Raw genomic sequence first — 19,356 nt, 5'->3', positions numbered from 1 at the left:
AAACACATCAGCTCAATTTGTGCTCGACTGTAAGCTGTGAGCTGAGAGGAGAAATAAAATAAGGGATTTAGCTCGGAATCATGTTAAACCATGCAAGTGAATGAGTCCCCAGAGGAGAGTGTTCCCTCTCTCGCTTATGATGGACTTAATTGCCTCTATCAGTGTTAAGATATAACATTCATCTCAGGTTTATTGCTTTGCTTTATGGTCTTGTCCATCACACTGAAGGGTTTCAAGAGGCGGGCCACTCCTCAAATGGCACCTTAAAATAATGAGACAGATTACAAAGCAACGAGAGGAAGGAGAGAAAAAACATCATTTATATCTGGAAAATGAGAGCATTTTAAAAGCAGATCTGGTATGTGAGCGAGCCGGCGAAGCAGAATGGTTTTGATGGTATGCTGGTTGGATTACTCTTTGAGTACTGGGTCTTTTTAAAAATGCATGGTCCGTTGGGCTAAAGGCACACACACATCTCCCCCACCTCTGACCCCCGAAAGCTCTGGGTAGGTGTAGGGTTTCAGATGGCCACACAATCGTACCATTGTGCTCCTGTTAACACAATGAAAACAAAGCTAACACATCGCTGACATTCAACCCCCCTTTCGCTCCTGCCTAACCTTGACTTCCAACACAACTCAGGTGGGACACACAAATGGATAATCAAGCAATATAGAAATCTTAAAAGGCTTCAAAACAAGATATCGTAGCATACTGTTGGTGATGTAAAAATAAATGCATTGGATTCTTGTCTCCACATGCACTGAAAAACCACAAATACTAAATACGCTACTGGAGCAACGCAACATTGACATATCATTTCATTTCTTTAAGATGTGGTTCTGATCTCCTAAAAACAGGCTGTTTCCTATCATATGAGGGCTTGAGAACCATGTCTGCATGTTCCATTAAATCTATTAAATCCACTTGCATTATATCATAGTGCTTACCACACAATAGGAGCCTTTCAAGGGCAGTCCCAGAGGAAGCCAACAAAGGGCCCTCTCTTTCAGTCTAGTCAAGTAATTCAGAAAGAGCCAAACACGATTTTTGTGTGTGGATCTTCTCCACCAGACCCACAAGCGGCAATTTCACAAAGTCAAAAAAAAAAAGAAATAGAGTGGAAAAAGAGAGCAGCAAGTACCGTTTCCCCCCCCCCCCTCACAACCTTATTTAAAAAGACGCTGTGGGGAAGTGTCCTTCCCTAAAAGAGAGAGTCTATGAGGGAGAAAGAGCGCAGGAATGCTAGGTGGTGATTTGAAAGCAAATGAGTGCTGTTTATAATAAACACTTTTTTTTTTGCATATTTGTTACATTCACCGCAGAGCTACTGTTTTGCGTTCTGTTTGTCTCTCTGTCAAACCTTATCACCACACAAAAACGTTGTAATTGGACAATTCTGCAAGACTCCAGATGTTGCTTACATTTCATTTACGAATATCTGCACATGGCAACTGTGGTATGCGGTGATACGTTTCAAATTCAGAGGTTATCTACGATTGAGGGATTGGCTCCACACGGCTCTCAACATGGCATCGCGTGATCAGGCAGCAAGCAGCTAACGATGCTAACAATGCAAGAATAGTGCTGACAGAGCAAATAGTGTTTACCTGAGGGGGAAATGGATGGTGGGCGTTATGCTTCTGCCACAACGTTGTGGGTCGGGTCCATTTTCATCTCACAAGCAAAAATGCTAAAAATTCACTGGTCCTAGGTTTTGAATTTTTAAATGACTAGATTTGCAAGACATCTTATACATATATATTTTCCCATTTTACTTATTTTCTGACATTTTGTAGCCAAAACAATAAGCAAAGTCGTTCATTTGCTGCAGCTCTGATTTCACTTATAGATGGTGGTACAGGCAACATGATGAACTTTTATGGCCAAAATTGTGGTCATAGATCTGACGTCAGATTTCGCATTTTATTAATACAACAAATTGGCAAAGGTATATACTTTCTGAGCATCACTTTTATATTCTCGCATCCAATGACATTCATTACCTTCTCCTTTCAAATCACAATGATTGTCTCTTGCTTCATTCTGCAGCAGTACAGCATAACTCCAGCTGTTTAAGAATTGTTTTCCTAGGAAACTAACCCAGAGTGCAAGTGTACAGTAATTTGAAAACACACAATAAAGCACTATCTCACTGGATCTCACTATGTATTTAAACCTAAAAACAGCATCGAGCACCATCTACTTCTGTCAATAGGGCTCAAAATAATTCACTGTTCTTTCATTCACTTCCATGCTGACTCCACATCCAGCCTCTGCCACGCGCATTCAGGCAGATTTTTTTATTACCAATCTAATTGCACATTCCACCCTGACAAGAGCTCATTAAACCTTAATTATACACATGTTGTTTTCTACAAACATCTCCATTTGGGTCTCTCTGCCTTGTAATTGTTCAGCAGGGACAACCAGTTGAGATTTCACAGATTGAGAGTGAATAAGAGCGAGCGAGAAAGAGAGAGAGGTGAAGGGAAAGAGAGAATGGGGGGAGAAAGAAAGAAAAAAATACCAGAGAGAGAGAGAGAGAGAGAGAGAGAGAGAGAGAGAGAGAGAGGAGTGTCTGGAAGTAGGTCATGCCTCTCCATAAACAAGGCATGGTTTCTAAAATAATATACCCATCCAGTGGAAGTAATGCCAAACAACTGAGCGAATGTGCAGCTCATGTAATATTTACAGAGCACTAATACATAGATGGCAGGTCTTTTTCTCAGCAACCCCCCCCCAAACCCCTCCCCTCCTTCCCAAAGCCAGAGGTTTCTTTTTCTTTTTTTATCCCCCCTGTTGCCATTTGAATTTCAGAGAAAGCCAACTACATTGATATATCTGGTAGGGAGGGGGGGATTGTGGGTGTGAAGATGTGGCGTTTCCATCACTTTCTTTCTCCCTTCTTTTCTTTTCTGCCTCTGCTATCTGTTCTTAGCCTCTCTCTCTCCCTCTCTCTCTTTCTCCCCTCTTCCTCTCTCCATTGTTCCCTCCACATTGGCTTCGGCTGTGATGTTTTTTCACACATTTGTTACATTTTAGCAGGGGGGAAAGTGGGCCCTAATCCAGACTCTTTGAGGCATGGGCGATGATATTACTGTGGAGAATCGGCCTTTTAAAGACTTCTTTTAACTCCAGCTGGTGCTGTAAGGTCACCAAGCACTTGTTCGACGTCGGGCCCAGCGTGATGCTTCTGGGCTCGGGACTTACTGGTGGTGTTGACTCCTGGCCGGGCTTTCTGGGCCTCTGACGGGGGGCTGGCATTGTTACTGCAAGAGGGGAAAGACTGTAAAACAAGACCTCTTCCGCATGTTCTCCAAGTCCGGTGAGAAAAAGACTTTCACAGGACTTTTGATTGTTGATTTTTTTGTGTGTGTGACATGCAGGACAGTTCTAGCAGCCTGCTTCCTAGAGTTTCTTCTTTTTCCTTTTTAACATGATAGTAAACTGATTGTTGGCCGGAAAAACAGGGCATTTGAGGATATCACTTTAGAAATTATAATGGCCGAATGTCACTATTTTCTGTAATTTGCTAAAAAAAATAAAAACAATAAATCCGATAAATGTATCAGAAATGTGTCTGATATAATGCATACATGTAAAACACAATTCAATGCATAAATATGCATTTTCTTCATTAATTTGTCATATTGTGATATACAATAATGCAATACAAAATAAATATTATTGATGTCAGCCTCTCAGTCAGCGCTATAGGGACCTTCTCAGCCTGTCACTGTTGACACTTTCTGTATGTATCATTGATATCTGCCCAGCAGCAGAAAATAAATAGCCTGCCATCAGATCACTCCTGCTTTGCAATATCGCAATTATCTTGGCAATGTTTTCTTTATTTTTTTTACAGCAGGCATTTGTTTTGTGTCTCTGTTTTGTTTGTTTATTCAGTTAGTTAGTTAAAATATTCCGTTCTTAGCACAATTACAGTGAAACATCACTCAGTTCTCACCAACATGAAGCGCGCTGACTGAACGGCCTTGTCAAGATAAACAAACATGACATATTAAACAGGAAAATGAGTCACTCTTATTATCCCACCAAAATAAATCTGGAAAACACTAATTATAACAACCTGCATGATCCTTACTGATACACCCCTGCTCTCTGACTGTCTATGTATGTGTGAATGTACACTTTGTGTGTGTGTGTGTGTGTGTGTGTGTGTGTGCGTGTGTGTGTGTGTGTGTGTGTGTGTGTGTGTGTGTGTGTGTGTGCGTGTCTGTCACATTCTTCTCCTGCTGCTGCCTTAATAGGCAGTCTCTTAGATATTCGCTACAGAATAGCGCTCATGCAATATTAATATCGCACCAAAATATGGGAGCCGGAGCCCCCACTCCATCTCTCACTCCCTACATAATTGACTATGCAAGGCTCCAAATCAGCTTGGAAAAAGAGTGAAAGACGCAGAGAGACAAAGCAGGATAGAGAGAGAGAGAGAGAGAGAGAGAGAGAGAGAGAGTGAGAGCGAGGGGCCATGTAGAAACCAAGGGAAACAGACAGAAAGAGGAAGAGAGAGTCCTGAAACAATCCTGTCTTCTCTGAGCTATAGCGGATTCTGAACCTTCACCATAAGTATCAGTGTCAAGGCAGTGGAGCTAAAACAACAATAACAACAACTACAATGGTAGCTCAAACAGTTTGACTCCCTCCAAAGAATATGCTGGTAACTATCCAACCTGAGCTAAAACAAAGCTCCACTCCAGCAGCTTTGAGAGATTGTTAAACACTAATTGCATTTCATTATTTAATTTCATTGTACTGATTGCTTTAGTTCCATTACGACTGACAGTAAACCTTGAACACATTACATCATGCATGCATGTCGTAGGTAGGTAAACTGAATTTAGTTCAGTGGCTCAGTTATTGCATACTCATACTGTGCTGCCAAACACTGTTCACCAACAGAGTGTCATATTAAAGTGGATATCCTAAAGTTTCCAAAGATCAGGGTTATAGTAGAGGAAATGTGTAAAAGTTAGGCATATTTAAAAGGGACATAATTCCATTTGATGAAATGGCACAGCTATACTTTAATACAGTATGGAATAAGGAAGACATATATATATATATACATAAAAACTTTAACATACTTAAAGACTAATCTGTAAGTGGCGGTAACATGCCAAGAAATGCATCATCAAAGGCAGGGAGGAAAGACTAAAAGCAAGTTAACTTTGATGTAACCAATAGTTTCAAAATGTTTTATGATGAAGAAAATGCATTCAGCATGTTTGTTAGAACTTAAGAATCCATACAATGCAATTTAGCGAGAAGCACTGAATGTAAAAAGAAACTCTGTTTATATGGCTTTTAAGGTGGGAATTGGATTTTAATGGGTGAAATTTATAGGCATGTAAAATTACAATATGTAATTTTTTAGGGACTCAATATATGTGAGTATGTAAGTATTTAGTGTTGGCTGGCGGATTGTTGAGCTGGAAAGCCTCTAGCTCTTTCCAGCTGCTTCTAGTCTTTATGCAAAGCTACGTTCATTTTCTCCCGGTTCCAGCGTTGTATTGAACTTTTTCTTAAAGAACTACACGCTCACTTAACAGACATTCATAATGATCACTTAACAGTGTGCACTTGTCATTTGGAAGAGATTGTGATCCCCCCCCCCCTCCATTCACAAAGTTGCTGGACTTGGCATGATCCCTGCAGAGCACTGGGGTCAGGCCCTCTGCACTGAGCGTCTAAAAAAAATGAACTGTAGGCATTTACAGCCATAATAGATGTTGAAAGAAAGAAAAGGAAAAAGGTTGCGGGGGCAGAGCCGGTGGTTGGGGGGAGGGGGGGGGAGGGGGGGCAGTGCACCTTGACAGGAAACATAGAGGTGAGAAGCAGGAGTTGGAGGTTAGTTTGACAGAGAGAAAAGAGTTGGTGGTGGCGGTGGGTGGGGGTGGGGGTGGGGGGTGGGGGGGGGGGGGGGGCAGCGGAAGTGCCAAGCCCACTTTTAACTGAACCAAGGGTGGTGAGTGGTGGTGTTGGGGGGGGGAGGATACAGAGATAGAGATCAGGGGAAAATAAAAGGGTGTGCAGGGGAAGGAAGAGGGGAGGAAGGAGAGGGTGAGGGTGAGGGGGGTGGGGGGTGCAGGGACCTTCTGCACCTTGACACTTGCTCTCACCAAAGCACCTGATAAGTGCAATGGAAAAACGTCTGGTTTCCTCCTGCATGCCAAGTGGTTTATATTCTCCTCCTCTCCATGCAGCCTGTAGCTGCAGTCTGCTACTGTAGCGACGCTACACCAAGGTAATAACAGACAAAAGGAAATGACAGAAAGCACATATTGTCTCCTTTTCTATCGTGTTTTGTTTCCTCTTTTCTTTGTTGTTGATGAATTCTAATCCGTGTGAGAGATGTAATCTTTCAATTGGTACCTGCAAAAGACAACTAGGCGATTTACAAAATTGTCCTTCCCTTACATTTATGTTTCTTTTTAAACATGTCCCTCTTCTTTTTTTTAAACATTTTTTTTTTGCATAGAGATTTAGGTGCAGAGCTTTATTTGCTCAACAGAGGATCAGATGGAAGTGGATATATATCTTTACTACCTCATGCATATACTGACAAGGAACTCATTCCCATGATTTGTAAGTGGGTCTCTCTACAGAACAGCATTAACAATATTCACTTTAGATAACGTATGATTCCAGGCCCTCGGAGAGGATGGGTTTCTTAGAAATGCTTTGTTAGCACTCTCCCCCTTGATAAATGATTGAGGACATGTGGCCTGAGACATCAATACAATCTCTGTTGTAATTAAAAAAAGGTGCGCACCAACAATATTACACAGCTTTCACTTTATCTGTCTCTCTCTCTCTCTCTCTCTCTCTCTCTCTCTCTCTCTCTCTCTCTCTCTCTCTCTCTCTCTCTCTCTCTCTCTTTTACTCCGTCTCTGTCTCCCCCTCTCTCCCTCGCTCACCCACTCTTCCTCTCATTGAGCCCCGGAGCAGAGAAGAGATAATTCAAAAAGCACTTGCATGGAGTGAAACATGAAAAAGGGAGACATATGAAATTAAATTCTCTCTTTTCGCTCCATTGTTCTTTCATTTTCCCTCCTTTGTTACATAAATGCATAAAAGCAAGGCAAGCTAGATTCTAATTATGATTTTCACAATACTAAATGATTTTTTTTTATTATTAAAAAATGAAAGAAAGGTGTCACAAACAAAGTAGACTTACTGTTCCAGCACTTTGTCAAAGTCAAAGTACCGCAAGTGCTGCATCACTAAACTTAAATTAACTCTTTCCCGAGCTTCTTTGCGAACAATCATATAATAAAATTATTGAAAAGTAGACTTTGATGGCGCAATACAACTGCTTTACATCCAAGGAAGTAAACATAAAGGGAAAATTAGCTAAATATTACAATTTCCTACTAAATCAACATTTGCCCGTCCTTTATTTACAACCTAAAATGGGTTAGAAGCATTGTATCCAGAAAGTCACTGCATTCTTTTGTTCTGTGCAAACACAGTGGGAGGCGGTTGGTTGGCCTATAAGCTGCAGAAAAATGCCTCTGTTAGATGCTACCAGGCAGATACCGCACAAACCACCAAGTCAGATAGATGCTTTCTTGGGAGCCTTGCGGTGGCCCAGTGATGGTTTGAGGATAGGGGGCTAAGCAGGTCTATCGGGGTGAGCGTGGAAGGAGCACATGAGGTTAGAAGCAGTGGGATGAGGGGTTGAAGGATGAGGAAGATGCCAAGTTTAAAAACATTAGCTTGTAGTGTTTCCTGGCCATGATTTAAGTCCAGATATTGGTAATCGTCTTTAACAATTGTTACTATGCAGAAGCTTTCTATCACAAAGTCTAGAACTTCCCAGCTGCTTTAAATCTAAGGGACACACACACACAAAGTATCCATGAATTTATATCTGCACTTCCTCTCAACTGTCACTCCTATGCTGTGTTTGGACAGTCTTGTTGTGCAGATGAGGGAAGGCCTCTTGGGTGGCTCTCGCTGTTTAGATAATGGTATGGTGGTATGTGTACGTATGGATGAGACCTTGTGGGGAGGGGTGTGGGTGGGTGGGTGGGTGGGTGTAGGTGGGTGGGTGGGTGAGGGGGGGGGGCAGTCTTACCCCAGTAGAGGGCAGTCTCTTGCCGTCAGGGTTTGGGCGCATGGGCAGGGTACTGTAGAGTCTCACACCTCGGTCTGCAGGACCGTATCTGCTCTGGAGGAGGAGAGAGAGAAAGAAAGACTTTAAGTATGTTTCCTTGCTTTTTTTTACAGAGAATTCAACATGAAACTTCGCATAAATAAATCACTTCAAACACAAGATTTAAATTTAAATTTTACCAAACTAATATAAAAGTTTCTGAAGTTTTGTTTCCCCGCCCTACAAAGTGTATAGGGATCATACATACAGTTCTTTACATGGTCCTCATTTTGTTTACGAGAGCCGGTTTCCTAAATTTCCTGCCAGGTTGGATAGCCTGCACACTGGCTGCCATGTTGAATCACATCACAGCATGGTGATGTACCACACATAATAACTGGATAAGGTTGGCTCGGTAGCGGAACTAATGGAACTAAGCTGTTGTGTTTGGTAGCCAGAAGTCTGTGTGCTCGGCTCCACTGTACTGATTCCATCTTCCTATATGTTACATAGATAATAATAATTAAAATGTGCTGCCGGCTCCACCCTGTACTTGCCTATGTGGGTTTCAGCAACACAACCTGATAGAATGATGGTGGTCCACAGCCTCAGCAGGGAAACATCCCAGGATTCACTGTCTCCCTCCCTCCTTGTCTTCATCTATCTCCTCACTCAACAACCCACATCCCACTGCACCTCTGTGATTCCTTGATATTCTGCGTTTCTTAAATCAACATCTCTCTTCTGTAACATCTGGCCAACAGGCTGCATGCTGTTTCTGTCATCTGATTTGTCCAACAGGGGTATAAACTATTGCGTGTGCTTGTTAATTGATAGAAATGCTCCATCCTTTTCTCTCTGGTGTCAGAGAGTCTATTTTAGCTTCTGTGCGCTGTCTGCTGTTAAAATAAATGCTATAACTTGTGATGTGGAAACTGGTTTCTCATAAATAAGAGGATAAAACATGAATTTATATGTGATAATGGCTACGGCTCCTGCCTGCTATGTGTAGTGCTTAATGGCTTTGCCACACTTGATACATACAGTCGGCTAATGATGATGTAGATTATTGGGGAAAAAAACACAGCACAGCGATCTAGAGTAAATATCACATTATCTCTCTCTCGTTCTTAATGGTTTACTTGCTTTGCTCTGTCTTCCTTTTTCTTAGCCTTCATTCTGTCACCTCATCCGCACATAATCACACATAAAAACACCCAGGCACACATGTAATCACACAGACACAAATACATTGTGGGCAGGGCTTCAGATTGCTATGCAGTACGACGTGCCGTATTTGACTATATTTAACAATTGAGTGAGAAAACATCCCTGAACCAACCGAAACTGGCTGTGCCTTTCACTTCCAGTTGGTCACATGGTGCAGGCAAACACATGAGCATAACAGCAGGCCTCAGCTTTTATAGTGGAACAGCCATAAACAAACCTTCGCAGATTGCGTTTATGGGCCTAAATGCACACTGAAACCTGCAAGCAATGTATGCAAGAGCGTATGCAATACACCACCTATGAAACGTACTGGAGTGATCACAGGCTCAGAGAGCATGATTTATACCCTGTGAGAAGAGTTCTATGAAGCACAGTATACAGTACTAACACTAAGATGATCTAATGGCCTACCACAGACAGTATACAGTGGCAGGCAATCTCCTTGAGGCAGTGAGAGTACTTGCTGTGTAAGGTTTTGATTTCCTGTGCTCATTATGAAAGGTGAAAACAGATGAGTAGACAGCAGTGGCCATCTCGTCGATATGGCTCGCGTAATGATGACACAGCATTATTAAAGAGAACTCTCATTTACAACTTTCCTCTGTGCTGCACAGTGCTGACCAGGGGGATGCACTGATCACACTTTTTCAGTCCCGATACCGATAGCTGTGCTTTGGGTATCGGCCGATACAGAGTACCAATCTGATACCAGTGTTTGATAAATAAGCTGTATGCCTCTCTGTGTGGAAGGGACTGGGATCAGTGTTCTTTGTGTCAGACTTTCCTAACTCTGTAAATACATTAACCAAATTGCTATTTATAATTAAATAATAAATCGTACACTAGTCACTTTGTAAAAATACTCTAAAATTGACAGGAATTGCAATTCATGTGTTAACCTTTTTAAATACAGCAACACATTGGTCAACACTTACACAAGTATGACAATTCAATTTTATTAAATAGATCAGCCCGCTTGTCACGATAACCGATCCAGCTATCTGGGTCAGTATTGGCACAATATCCAATATCAGTATCTGTGAATCCCTTACTCTGTCAAAAACACACACAAAAACAACTCATCTGGAAATGCAATATGCTTTTTTATGTGGACTTACAATTGTCCTATACTCAGAAATTAAATTGATTTATGTACCCTAATGTAGGTATTAATGTGCTATTCATAGCTATTTTTAGGGTCATAATCAGCAACATGACCCTTTATGTTGCTCCTACATCCTCTAGTCAGACATTTATTTTCCCTTCTACCTTCCAGAGGAGCTACTGCACACTAACTGCATCCCTCAATGGAGACTTTTTTTTTCCTTTTGTGGCCCGTTAGATAGCTTGCCAGCATTGCAGCTAAATGAATGCCTCGCAGAATAGCTGCTTTAGCCAGCGAAGGAGCCACAGTAAGTGAATGTTTGATATTTCTCCAGTGTGCCAGGCTAATCTGGCCCTGTGGCATGCCATTACGGGGCTAATAACAGCTGTCTGCGGCCTGGAGGGGACACAAGCAGGCCTGGCTTCGCTAACTGGCCCTGACAGACTCATTAGGAGTGCTGGCACCCAGAACAGCAACAGCCAAACTCTTCACATTTCCTTGCTGGCTCACAACAGTTTGCAAGTGCAGAAGCATTGTTCTCTACACTTGTTCTCTGACACCTTTCTTTTGTTTTCTAGTCCTCAATCCAGACGCTCTCAACCCCTTGTCACCTCTCTTTCACTTTCTGGCTGGCTTTAGGTTTCTGTGATATTTCCACCAAAACCAGATGCTGCCAGCCGTTTACCATCTCTGCTTGTTTTTTTTTGTTTTTTTAGTTTTTTTTATGCCGCACACCCACACTGTAGCTCTGATCAAAATAGAGCAGAAGGCAGAGCCACTTGTTTGCTCGCGGTACTGCAATCCTCGCTGAGAAAAGTGAAGGTAGAATAAATAAAAACATAAATAAGTAAGTCTATAATTCACTCACAGTTTCAAACTGACTTTGTTGTGCAGCCACAGGAAGATGCTGCACCACACCAGGAAGAGGCTGGCATCCTCTGAACTTTGTATCAGTTACTGTAGCTGCCGGGCCCGTTTAGGGACAAGAGGGACTTCCCCAGGCAGACAGCAAAGCAAACATTGTCCTGTCGCTTGGCAGAGTGGAGCCAATCAGTACAAGCTGAGCGGGCAGACAATAAACACAGAGAGCCAATGGCGGTCGTCTGGATGTAGAACCACTAACAATGGGGGGAAGGAGGGGTGCACGAGTGGGGCTGTGATATGCTTTTACTCCTGCCACGTGAATTTAGACTTCAATGTTCTCTTACAGATTTACATGATAGTGACTGTATTCTGATAAATAGCTGCACGTCACAGCATAACATTGTCAATCATGTTTTAAAATAATATTTACTCAGATAAGCTAAAGTGATGTTGAATGTTTTTAACAACAATGAGAGATTGAAATGTCTACCACCACATTATATAATTGAGGCCAGCTGATAGTTATTATCGACCAACATGTATATTGTCAGATAAAGAAAGAAAGAGCAATATATGTTTAACTGGCAGCATTTTTGCACATATATGACTAATAGTTTATCTTTGATTCATATGTCTGTATATATAGTTATTATTTATAGTTATTATTACACTATATATATATATATATATATACGTCATCTCTTATAAAACAGAAAATATTGAGATTCCACTGTAAATCAAAAAGAATAACAGCTGATATAAATTCATCAGACTTTTATTATTCTCAATATCTATTAAAATCTGTCTGGCTCTATTGTCTAATACATATTCATTATCTTTATGTTGCTCCATATCAGCAGCCTACAGCACAGTAGACGCCACGACACATCTACTCATTAGATAGCAGCGTTGCCTTTTTATAGGCGGGGTGGAGGGGCACTGCAAAGCCAAAGGCACAGCTGTGGGGGTATAGTTACCTGTAACGTTAGCTGTTGCATGTTATATTATTTACGCAGATCTGGACTTAATGGAACACATGTGTGTCTACAGCCGACATTCTTCCCAGATTAGCTGAAAGGCCTCTGCACACATGCAGACTCCACCGATGAGAGGAATGCCAGGGCCTAGACCGGCTTATGAGGAAACCCTATCACTCATCTATAGTGTACAGTAATGTATGCACACACACAATCATGCATGAACACACATACTGTAGTTATACATTATGGAGACAGTGCTCCAAACTGCATGTACAGTATGCACTCAACAATGCATGCACACTGACAATCAGCAGATCAATAACACAAAACATTACTCTCATTCCAAATTCAGTCACTACATTGTTTAATTCTACTCCCTTTGGTGATGTTCTTCCTAAAATTTCAACTGGTAACATACACTATCCTGTCAGTTCTGTTGCATAAACATATTACATAATATCAGTCGCATTTCTGGCTGCGGTGGTCGGATAGTCAATAACAGAGTGTGAATCACTATTTCAGTGGTTTTTAGAGACTTATGTCTGAGACAAAACCAACTGCTGTGTGCAACATTGGTTTGCACACTGCGATGAATCACTTTCCGTTACGTATCTTGCATTGAATGTGATCTAAATGAATTTGAAGATGGATGATATTAACATCTTAATATAAAGATTGAGATATTTTAATTAATATCCACTATGCTTTACATCTGATTTATTAAACATACTAATTTTAAATCATAAGCTGAATTTCCAGCTCAGATTTAAAGGGTGTACAGTACTGTATGTATTACAATCAAACTAGGATTTTATAATGTAAAAGAAATGTGTTCGGACTCTATTGTTAAGCCATTACTTGTGTAATAAAACAAATCAATACAAAGCATTGATTTCTAAAGGCTGGAAGCTTCAGACCTGAATTGCAAAAAAAGATTGACGCATATTGTACATAATACAGTGAATGTTTGTTTAGATATTTCTGTAAATGTCTGCAGAGACTGTAAATCAACAGGTCTGTGACCTTCCATTTGGCTGTATTTGTATGTATTACTTATTTCCAAACACCTGCAGTGAGAAAGACAGACAGATGAAATGTGCATGAGTGTGTGTGTGTGTGTGTGTGTGTGTGTGTGTGTGTGTGTGTGTGTGTGTGTGTGTGTGTGTGTGTGTGTGTGTGTGTGTGTGTGTGTGTGTGTGTGTGTGTGTGTGTGTGTGTGTGAAAGAGATGTCAACTGAGGCCTAAGCAGCTCGACCATAACCAGGACATGAACCCAGGGGCTACCTGCCTCGGGCCACTACTGACACTCAAACTACTGATCACACCATTGGGAATATCCAGTCAACACCAGCGTTTGAGCCGAGGCTATTTATAGCTGACCGCAGCTTTTACAGAGACTCTCCATCCGCTCAATGTGTAAACTCAAACTGTGAGTTTGTATGTACGTACATGCTTACGCTTGTGCTTTAAACTCTATAATAATCGTTAGTTGGCAGATGTGCAGTACTGATTGGGTAGGATGCACAGTTCGGCTAGCGAGTGACACGTTTTGTTGTTGTTCCTGTGTACTTTAGCGTTAATGAACTGATAAAGTGATACGATAATGTGATACCTGATTGGTGCATTTTAGGCTATCCAACACTGGTATCGGTATTGGAACAACTTTTATTCCTTTTCTATTTGATCTCAGTCTCCTGGCATTTTCGAAAGACGAGCATTATGTGTTAAATTGCAAAATACAGGCTCATGTTGTTCTAAATTTGACAATGTTTAGTTGAAAGTGAGGCAAATTTAGAGACTTATTCTAAGACTTATTTATTTAAGATGATCTAAGTGAATGTAAAACAATAGTTGAACATAGCGATACAAAAATGTGATTTGCATAAAGATTAGTTGGTGCCATTGGGATCCTTTTCTATAAATAAAAAAGTGAGGGCGAGGAGGTCACATTTTCCTTTGATTGTGACAATTTTTAACCCAACGATAATATCAATATTGTGGTCACTCTTTACCTTAACTTTGCGCTTAACCAGAGGTGCTGTATTTCTCGAATTTGACTGTTACCTAACCTTTTTCTGTGATAGACAACTGTAAATATTTTGAACATTTTATACAGGTACACACACAATTGAGAGTGAAAGTGGAAGTTACACATATGCAACACTGTATGGGCTTTGTGCTCATTTCTCAAACTTTTATGTCACTCTGCTGGTCTCCTTTCTCTTCCTGCGACTCTCTTTCTTGTTCTTTCCAACTTGACTTTGTGTGTCTCTACCGGCAGCGGTTGTCACAGAAAGTAGATTCTGTATCTACTGGAACAACAATGTAGAGCTTGGCTGCATGTTTTTCAGGCTGGTAGATAGGAAATTCAACAGCGCCATCTAAAATTGTAAAAGCTTAGATTCAAAGTACAATCGGCTGAGTGGATTATTGAGTGGATTAAACGTTGCATTTTTTGAACTCTCCTCACAGGAAAATGGAATAAAAGTACTAGATGTAATTAAAGATGTTTTGCTCCAGTCTATACAGTTTGTTGTAGGATTTATCAAAGGGCAAAATTAAAGACTAAATTGGTTCAGTTCAAATGAAAGAAAAAGTAGTCAAGCTATGAAAGAAAAATGTGTCAAGCTTTATCTACCCTATAGCTGTATGTCAGAGACAGGCAATCAGTTGATGAATAATTTCTCTTATTAACATCAAAGCCAGTTTTAAACATGCCACATTAACCTCTATAACACTCCACCTTTTACCAAGGATAACATGTACCGGAATAACCACTGAAATGTGTTTGCTCTCCTTCTGCCATTTGTATTATGTTTGACACAAAAGCGGGAGAGATGGAGCACGTTAATAAAGTGCAGTCGGTGCCTTTGCTCGCTCTGATACAGAGGGGGAATAGAGAAACTTTTCATTTTCCTAAATCCGTTCAGAATCCCTCATCTTTTGAAGCGGTTTCCTGAAGGCAAAACAACATGGTGTTACAACAATACGACTAACAACCGACAACTGACAAGCAGTGCCAGCACCTTGGCTGTGCGTTGGCCACAACTAGTGTGTTACAGGCAGAAAACAGATGGTTGGGAGAAGATTTGGCATAATACAAAAACAGGGGATTTTCTCTTTTCTTTTTTCTAATAGAGGGTACACGCAAAGGCTAGATTAGGTTAATACAGGCAGAAGCTGAGGAGAATAATTCCTTAACAAATTGGGTTTGCTGAGGAGAGCTGAGACTCCCAAATGTCAGTTTGCATTTGTCATCTGATTTCATGAGAAATTCCATGACTGTGAAATTAATGTTCTCCTGTTTCCTTGAACAGAACTTAGCAAATAAAACGCCATCTGTACTGCATTATGAGGATTTCTTAACAACACAGTAATGCAAGACAAGAAAAGAAGCAGTGCTGAAAGGATTAGTTGATTAGCAAAATGAATTTAGTGGACATTTTTGATAACTATGTAAACATTCTTTGATTCCAGCTTGACAGATGTACGGAAGCCCTGAGAGGCAAGGGAGAGAAAACATTGTGGTGATCCATTTTCTTTTCCAAGTCTTATCCAAATTGTCTTGTCTCTCCTGTGTTTATGACTTAAGATCAGTTTAAAAACTGGTTTCTTTCCTATTTCTGATTTATTGAATCAGGAGGGAAAATATGTTTTTAAAAAAAGAAATTTGGCCATGATCTGGTGCTTGTTGTTGTTATAATAATTTCCACCACAAGAGGCTGAAGGGCACCTCTACCAGATGTCCTAAAGAGGACTTAGAGCTTTAATGTTTTCCTAACGGCAGATTAGCACCAATTTTAATACATTTCTAGCCGAACTAGAGACCATCTTGCAATGCGATCACAACAGCCACAACGCCAAATCAAGTCAGGGGCGTTACTGCACTTCTTACCCCTTATTTTTGGCAACATTACTCTGACCACACCCATCTTAAAACTCAACCTTGATTTTGATCTTAAATACCCACCTGTAAAATTGTGGCTGGTACTAAAAAAAATGACAGTAATGTTAAATAACTTGCTAACACAATTTATGTATCTTGCATTTACAGTTCATAAAGAAATTAAACATGTGCTGCACAAAAACTAGAAAAGATTATCCTGACAAAATCTTTTTTCACATTGTCTTAAGTCATAAACACAGGAGAGAAAATAATTTAGATCAGACTTTTTAAAAAATACCTCCCTTCCTCTCAGGGCTTCCATACAATTGTGAAGATTTGCTGCTTTTCTTTGTTTTGAATTTAATATTTTTGGATTTTGGACTGTTGGTTGGACAAAACAAGCAATCTGAACAAATAAGAGATCAATCAATAATAAAATAAATTGTTATTTGCAGCCAAAAAATACCAAAGGGTTCAAAGAGGTAATGAGGGTGTGTTATCTTATTCGCATTACTCCGTATTCCTATAAAGAACCTAAACTAAATATGGCCTTTAATTTGGTAAAATATTATTGGAAATTGAGTCCAAAACAGTATTGAAAAATATCCCTTCATCACGGTGAGTTGAAATGTCAAAAGACAGCATTTTTATTACATTTATTCTTTTGCTTTAACGAGATATGGGCTGCAGAGGAAGTCACTGTCTATGTTAGGCAACCTTGTACAGTAAGTCAGCTTTAGCAACATATTTAAAAGTTCAATCACACATCGGAGGAAGAGAGGGGGAGGGAACCAGAGAGAGAGAGAGAGAAGAGAGAGAGAAGAGAAAAGAGAGAGAGAGAGAGAGAGAGAGAGAGAGAGAGAGAGAGAGGAGGTGATGATGGAAGAAGAAAAGGCAGCAAACACAGGGTGGAGAGAGTGAGAGCAGTAGAGTAGAGTAGAGTAAGAGAGAGAGAGATGAGGAGATAGAGGGAGAGAGTTAGTTGAGAGTTGATATGCTGACTACAGGCAGTTGATTTGGTTTCAGAGAGCATTGTTACGGTGCTTTGAATTAATGCCTCCCAAAGAGTCCAATTGTGATTCTTGGGCTGTGCTGACAGAATATTTGACAGCCTAGGGTGAGCTGCTGATCTCAGCTGAATCCTCTGTTCACAAAAAGTGTGTGTGTGTGTGTGTACGTGTGTGTGTCTGCGTGATTGTGTGTGTGTGTGTGTGTGTGTGTGTGTGTGTGTGTGTGTGTGTGTGTGTGTGTGTGATTGTGTTGTGTGTCTGCGTGATTGTGTGTTGTGCGTGTGTGTGTGTGTGTGTGTGTGTGTATGTGTGTGTCTGCGTGATTGTGTGTGTGTGTGTGTGTGTGTGTGTGTGTGTGTGTCTGCGTGATTGTGTGTGTGTGTGTGTGTGTGTGTGTTCGGTGTATGAGAATGTATACGGTTGATCCCCGACACATTCATACACCTACACATGTTCAGATATGTGTGGATGTGCAAAACAGTCAAAGCCCACATAAATGTGTGCACCGACTCCCACACATTCACACACATTGTACACACAAAGAGAGAGTGGACAGCATGTGATACCGAGAGGAAAATGAACCAACACTTAAAACAAATCTAAGATGACTGTTAACGAAGCGCTCACACACACAGAGATGCAAACAACCCTCATATGCATATATCTCAAATGAGAACATTCATTTAATCAAGATGAAACATTTTGACCAGAGCTTTTTATGCGTTTCTTTTCCCTTCTGGACTGCTCCAAGAATAATATCAAAATAAATCTGCTGCACAGTACTGGTCCAGTTTGACAGCAACACAAATCATAAAAAATCTTTTGTAAAAAAGAAAATGCGACACAAACCTGCAGATACGGCAGAAATATTAATTGTAAGTCTCTTCATACTGAGGCTACTTTTATCAATTACGCTAAAAATGTGATGCGAGGAGATGGATTGTAGCCTAAACAATACAGACATTTAAAAACAATGTCTTTAAAATGATAAAAAAATTGAAAATTAATTGGCAAAGCCTTAACTTGTGTACAGAAGCCACTCTACATATAAATGAAGTATACATGAAGTTCATTTACTTGACATCTCATTATTCACCCTCATTCTGCTCGGGCTGGTAATGATGCATTTGAATGCAAATAGATTTCAAATGTGTTGTTGTGATAAATTGTACATGGCCCATATTTTCTTTAGCATCCTATCAAGTACAAATGTGCTGCTTTTCTCTATGAATCACTATGAATTCAATTTTGTCTCTTTTACTGTTGATTGAAAATTGGAACACATCTTGTTTTTCACCATTTTGTGACAATTTATAGACAAAACCATTATTCAATTGATGAAGAAAATAATCAACACCTTAATTGATAATATAAATAATTGGTAGTTGCATCTCTACTTCAAATGATGTGTTGTTTTAATGGTCAACTGACAATTTACTTGTGACTTGACCTGGATTAGCACTTGATACTTTACAATCTTCGCTTTGACTAATTGCACCAAGAGGAAAAAATAGCTCTGACCATACTATATCCCAAAGGACATTCACCTTAATATAAAAAGCAATGAAAAATTATTCAAAGTATTAACCCCCCGAAATACTCTGCACATTTTCTGTGTGTCATTTTACCACATTAAGGTTCAGGCAACAAAACCACTTTAGGGTTTAGGAAAAACATCATAGTTGGGTTAAATAGTATCATAAGTAAAGAGAACATAACATAACTTCTAGAAACCCTTTGGGACACGAACACTGGTCTCCTGCTTGAAAGTCCTGTGTTTGTGTTTATCAATTTGATTACATAGTTTTTGCATGTTTATGCATGTGCTATGGATCCTTTTCTAGGAAAGCTCAGCCACTACTTCATTAAAATTAACTGGATAAGGGAAAAGCAGGAGGCAGGAGACTCGCAGCCAACTGAAGGAAATAATCGTGATGCAGATGTTGATTTCGTGGATGGATACTCGTCTACCAGGCCCTCTCTCTCTTCCAGCCTTCGTCTTCTACCTCTGTCTTTACCTCTGTTATCCATTTCCAGCACCTCTCTCTGCCTTCCTCTCTCTCTAGGCCTTTACATCTTTCTCTCCATCTTGAGTGCTGTGCCTCACCCTAATTAGAAATCCCCCCTCCGACCAACTGAAATTGAATTGCCCATCA

The 19,356-nt window shown here is 40.4% G+C and overlaps 1 protein-coding gene across 4 annotated transcripts in view; it reads right to left on the bottom strand.

Moving 5' to 3' along the window:
- The window catches only part of tox2 (TOX high mobility group box family member 2), a 105,579-nt gene that overhangs the window by 47,989 nt on the left and 38,234 nt on the right, over positions 1–19,356 (bottom strand). For all 4 annotated transcript variants that reach the window (XM_054617615.1, XM_054617614.1, XM_054617617.1 and 1 more), the window contains exon 2: positions 8,108–8,200. In XM_054617615.1, the coding sequence (XP_054473590.1) occupies positions 8,108–8,149 (42 nt within the window). In that variant the 5' untranslated portion in view covers positions 8,150–8,200. The remainder of the gene's footprint in view (positions 1–8,107; positions 8,201–19,356) is intronic.

The sequence above is a fragment of the Anoplopoma fimbria genome, chromosome 17 (assembly GCF_027596085.1).
Source record: "Anoplopoma fimbria isolate UVic2021 breed Golden Eagle Sablefish chromosome 17, Afim_UVic_2022, whole genome shotgun sequence".
NCBI lineage: Eukaryota > Metazoa > Chordata > Actinopteri > Perciformes > Anoplopomatidae > Anoplopoma > Anoplopoma fimbria.
This window is presented reverse-complemented; position numbering and strand designations above follow the sequence as displayed.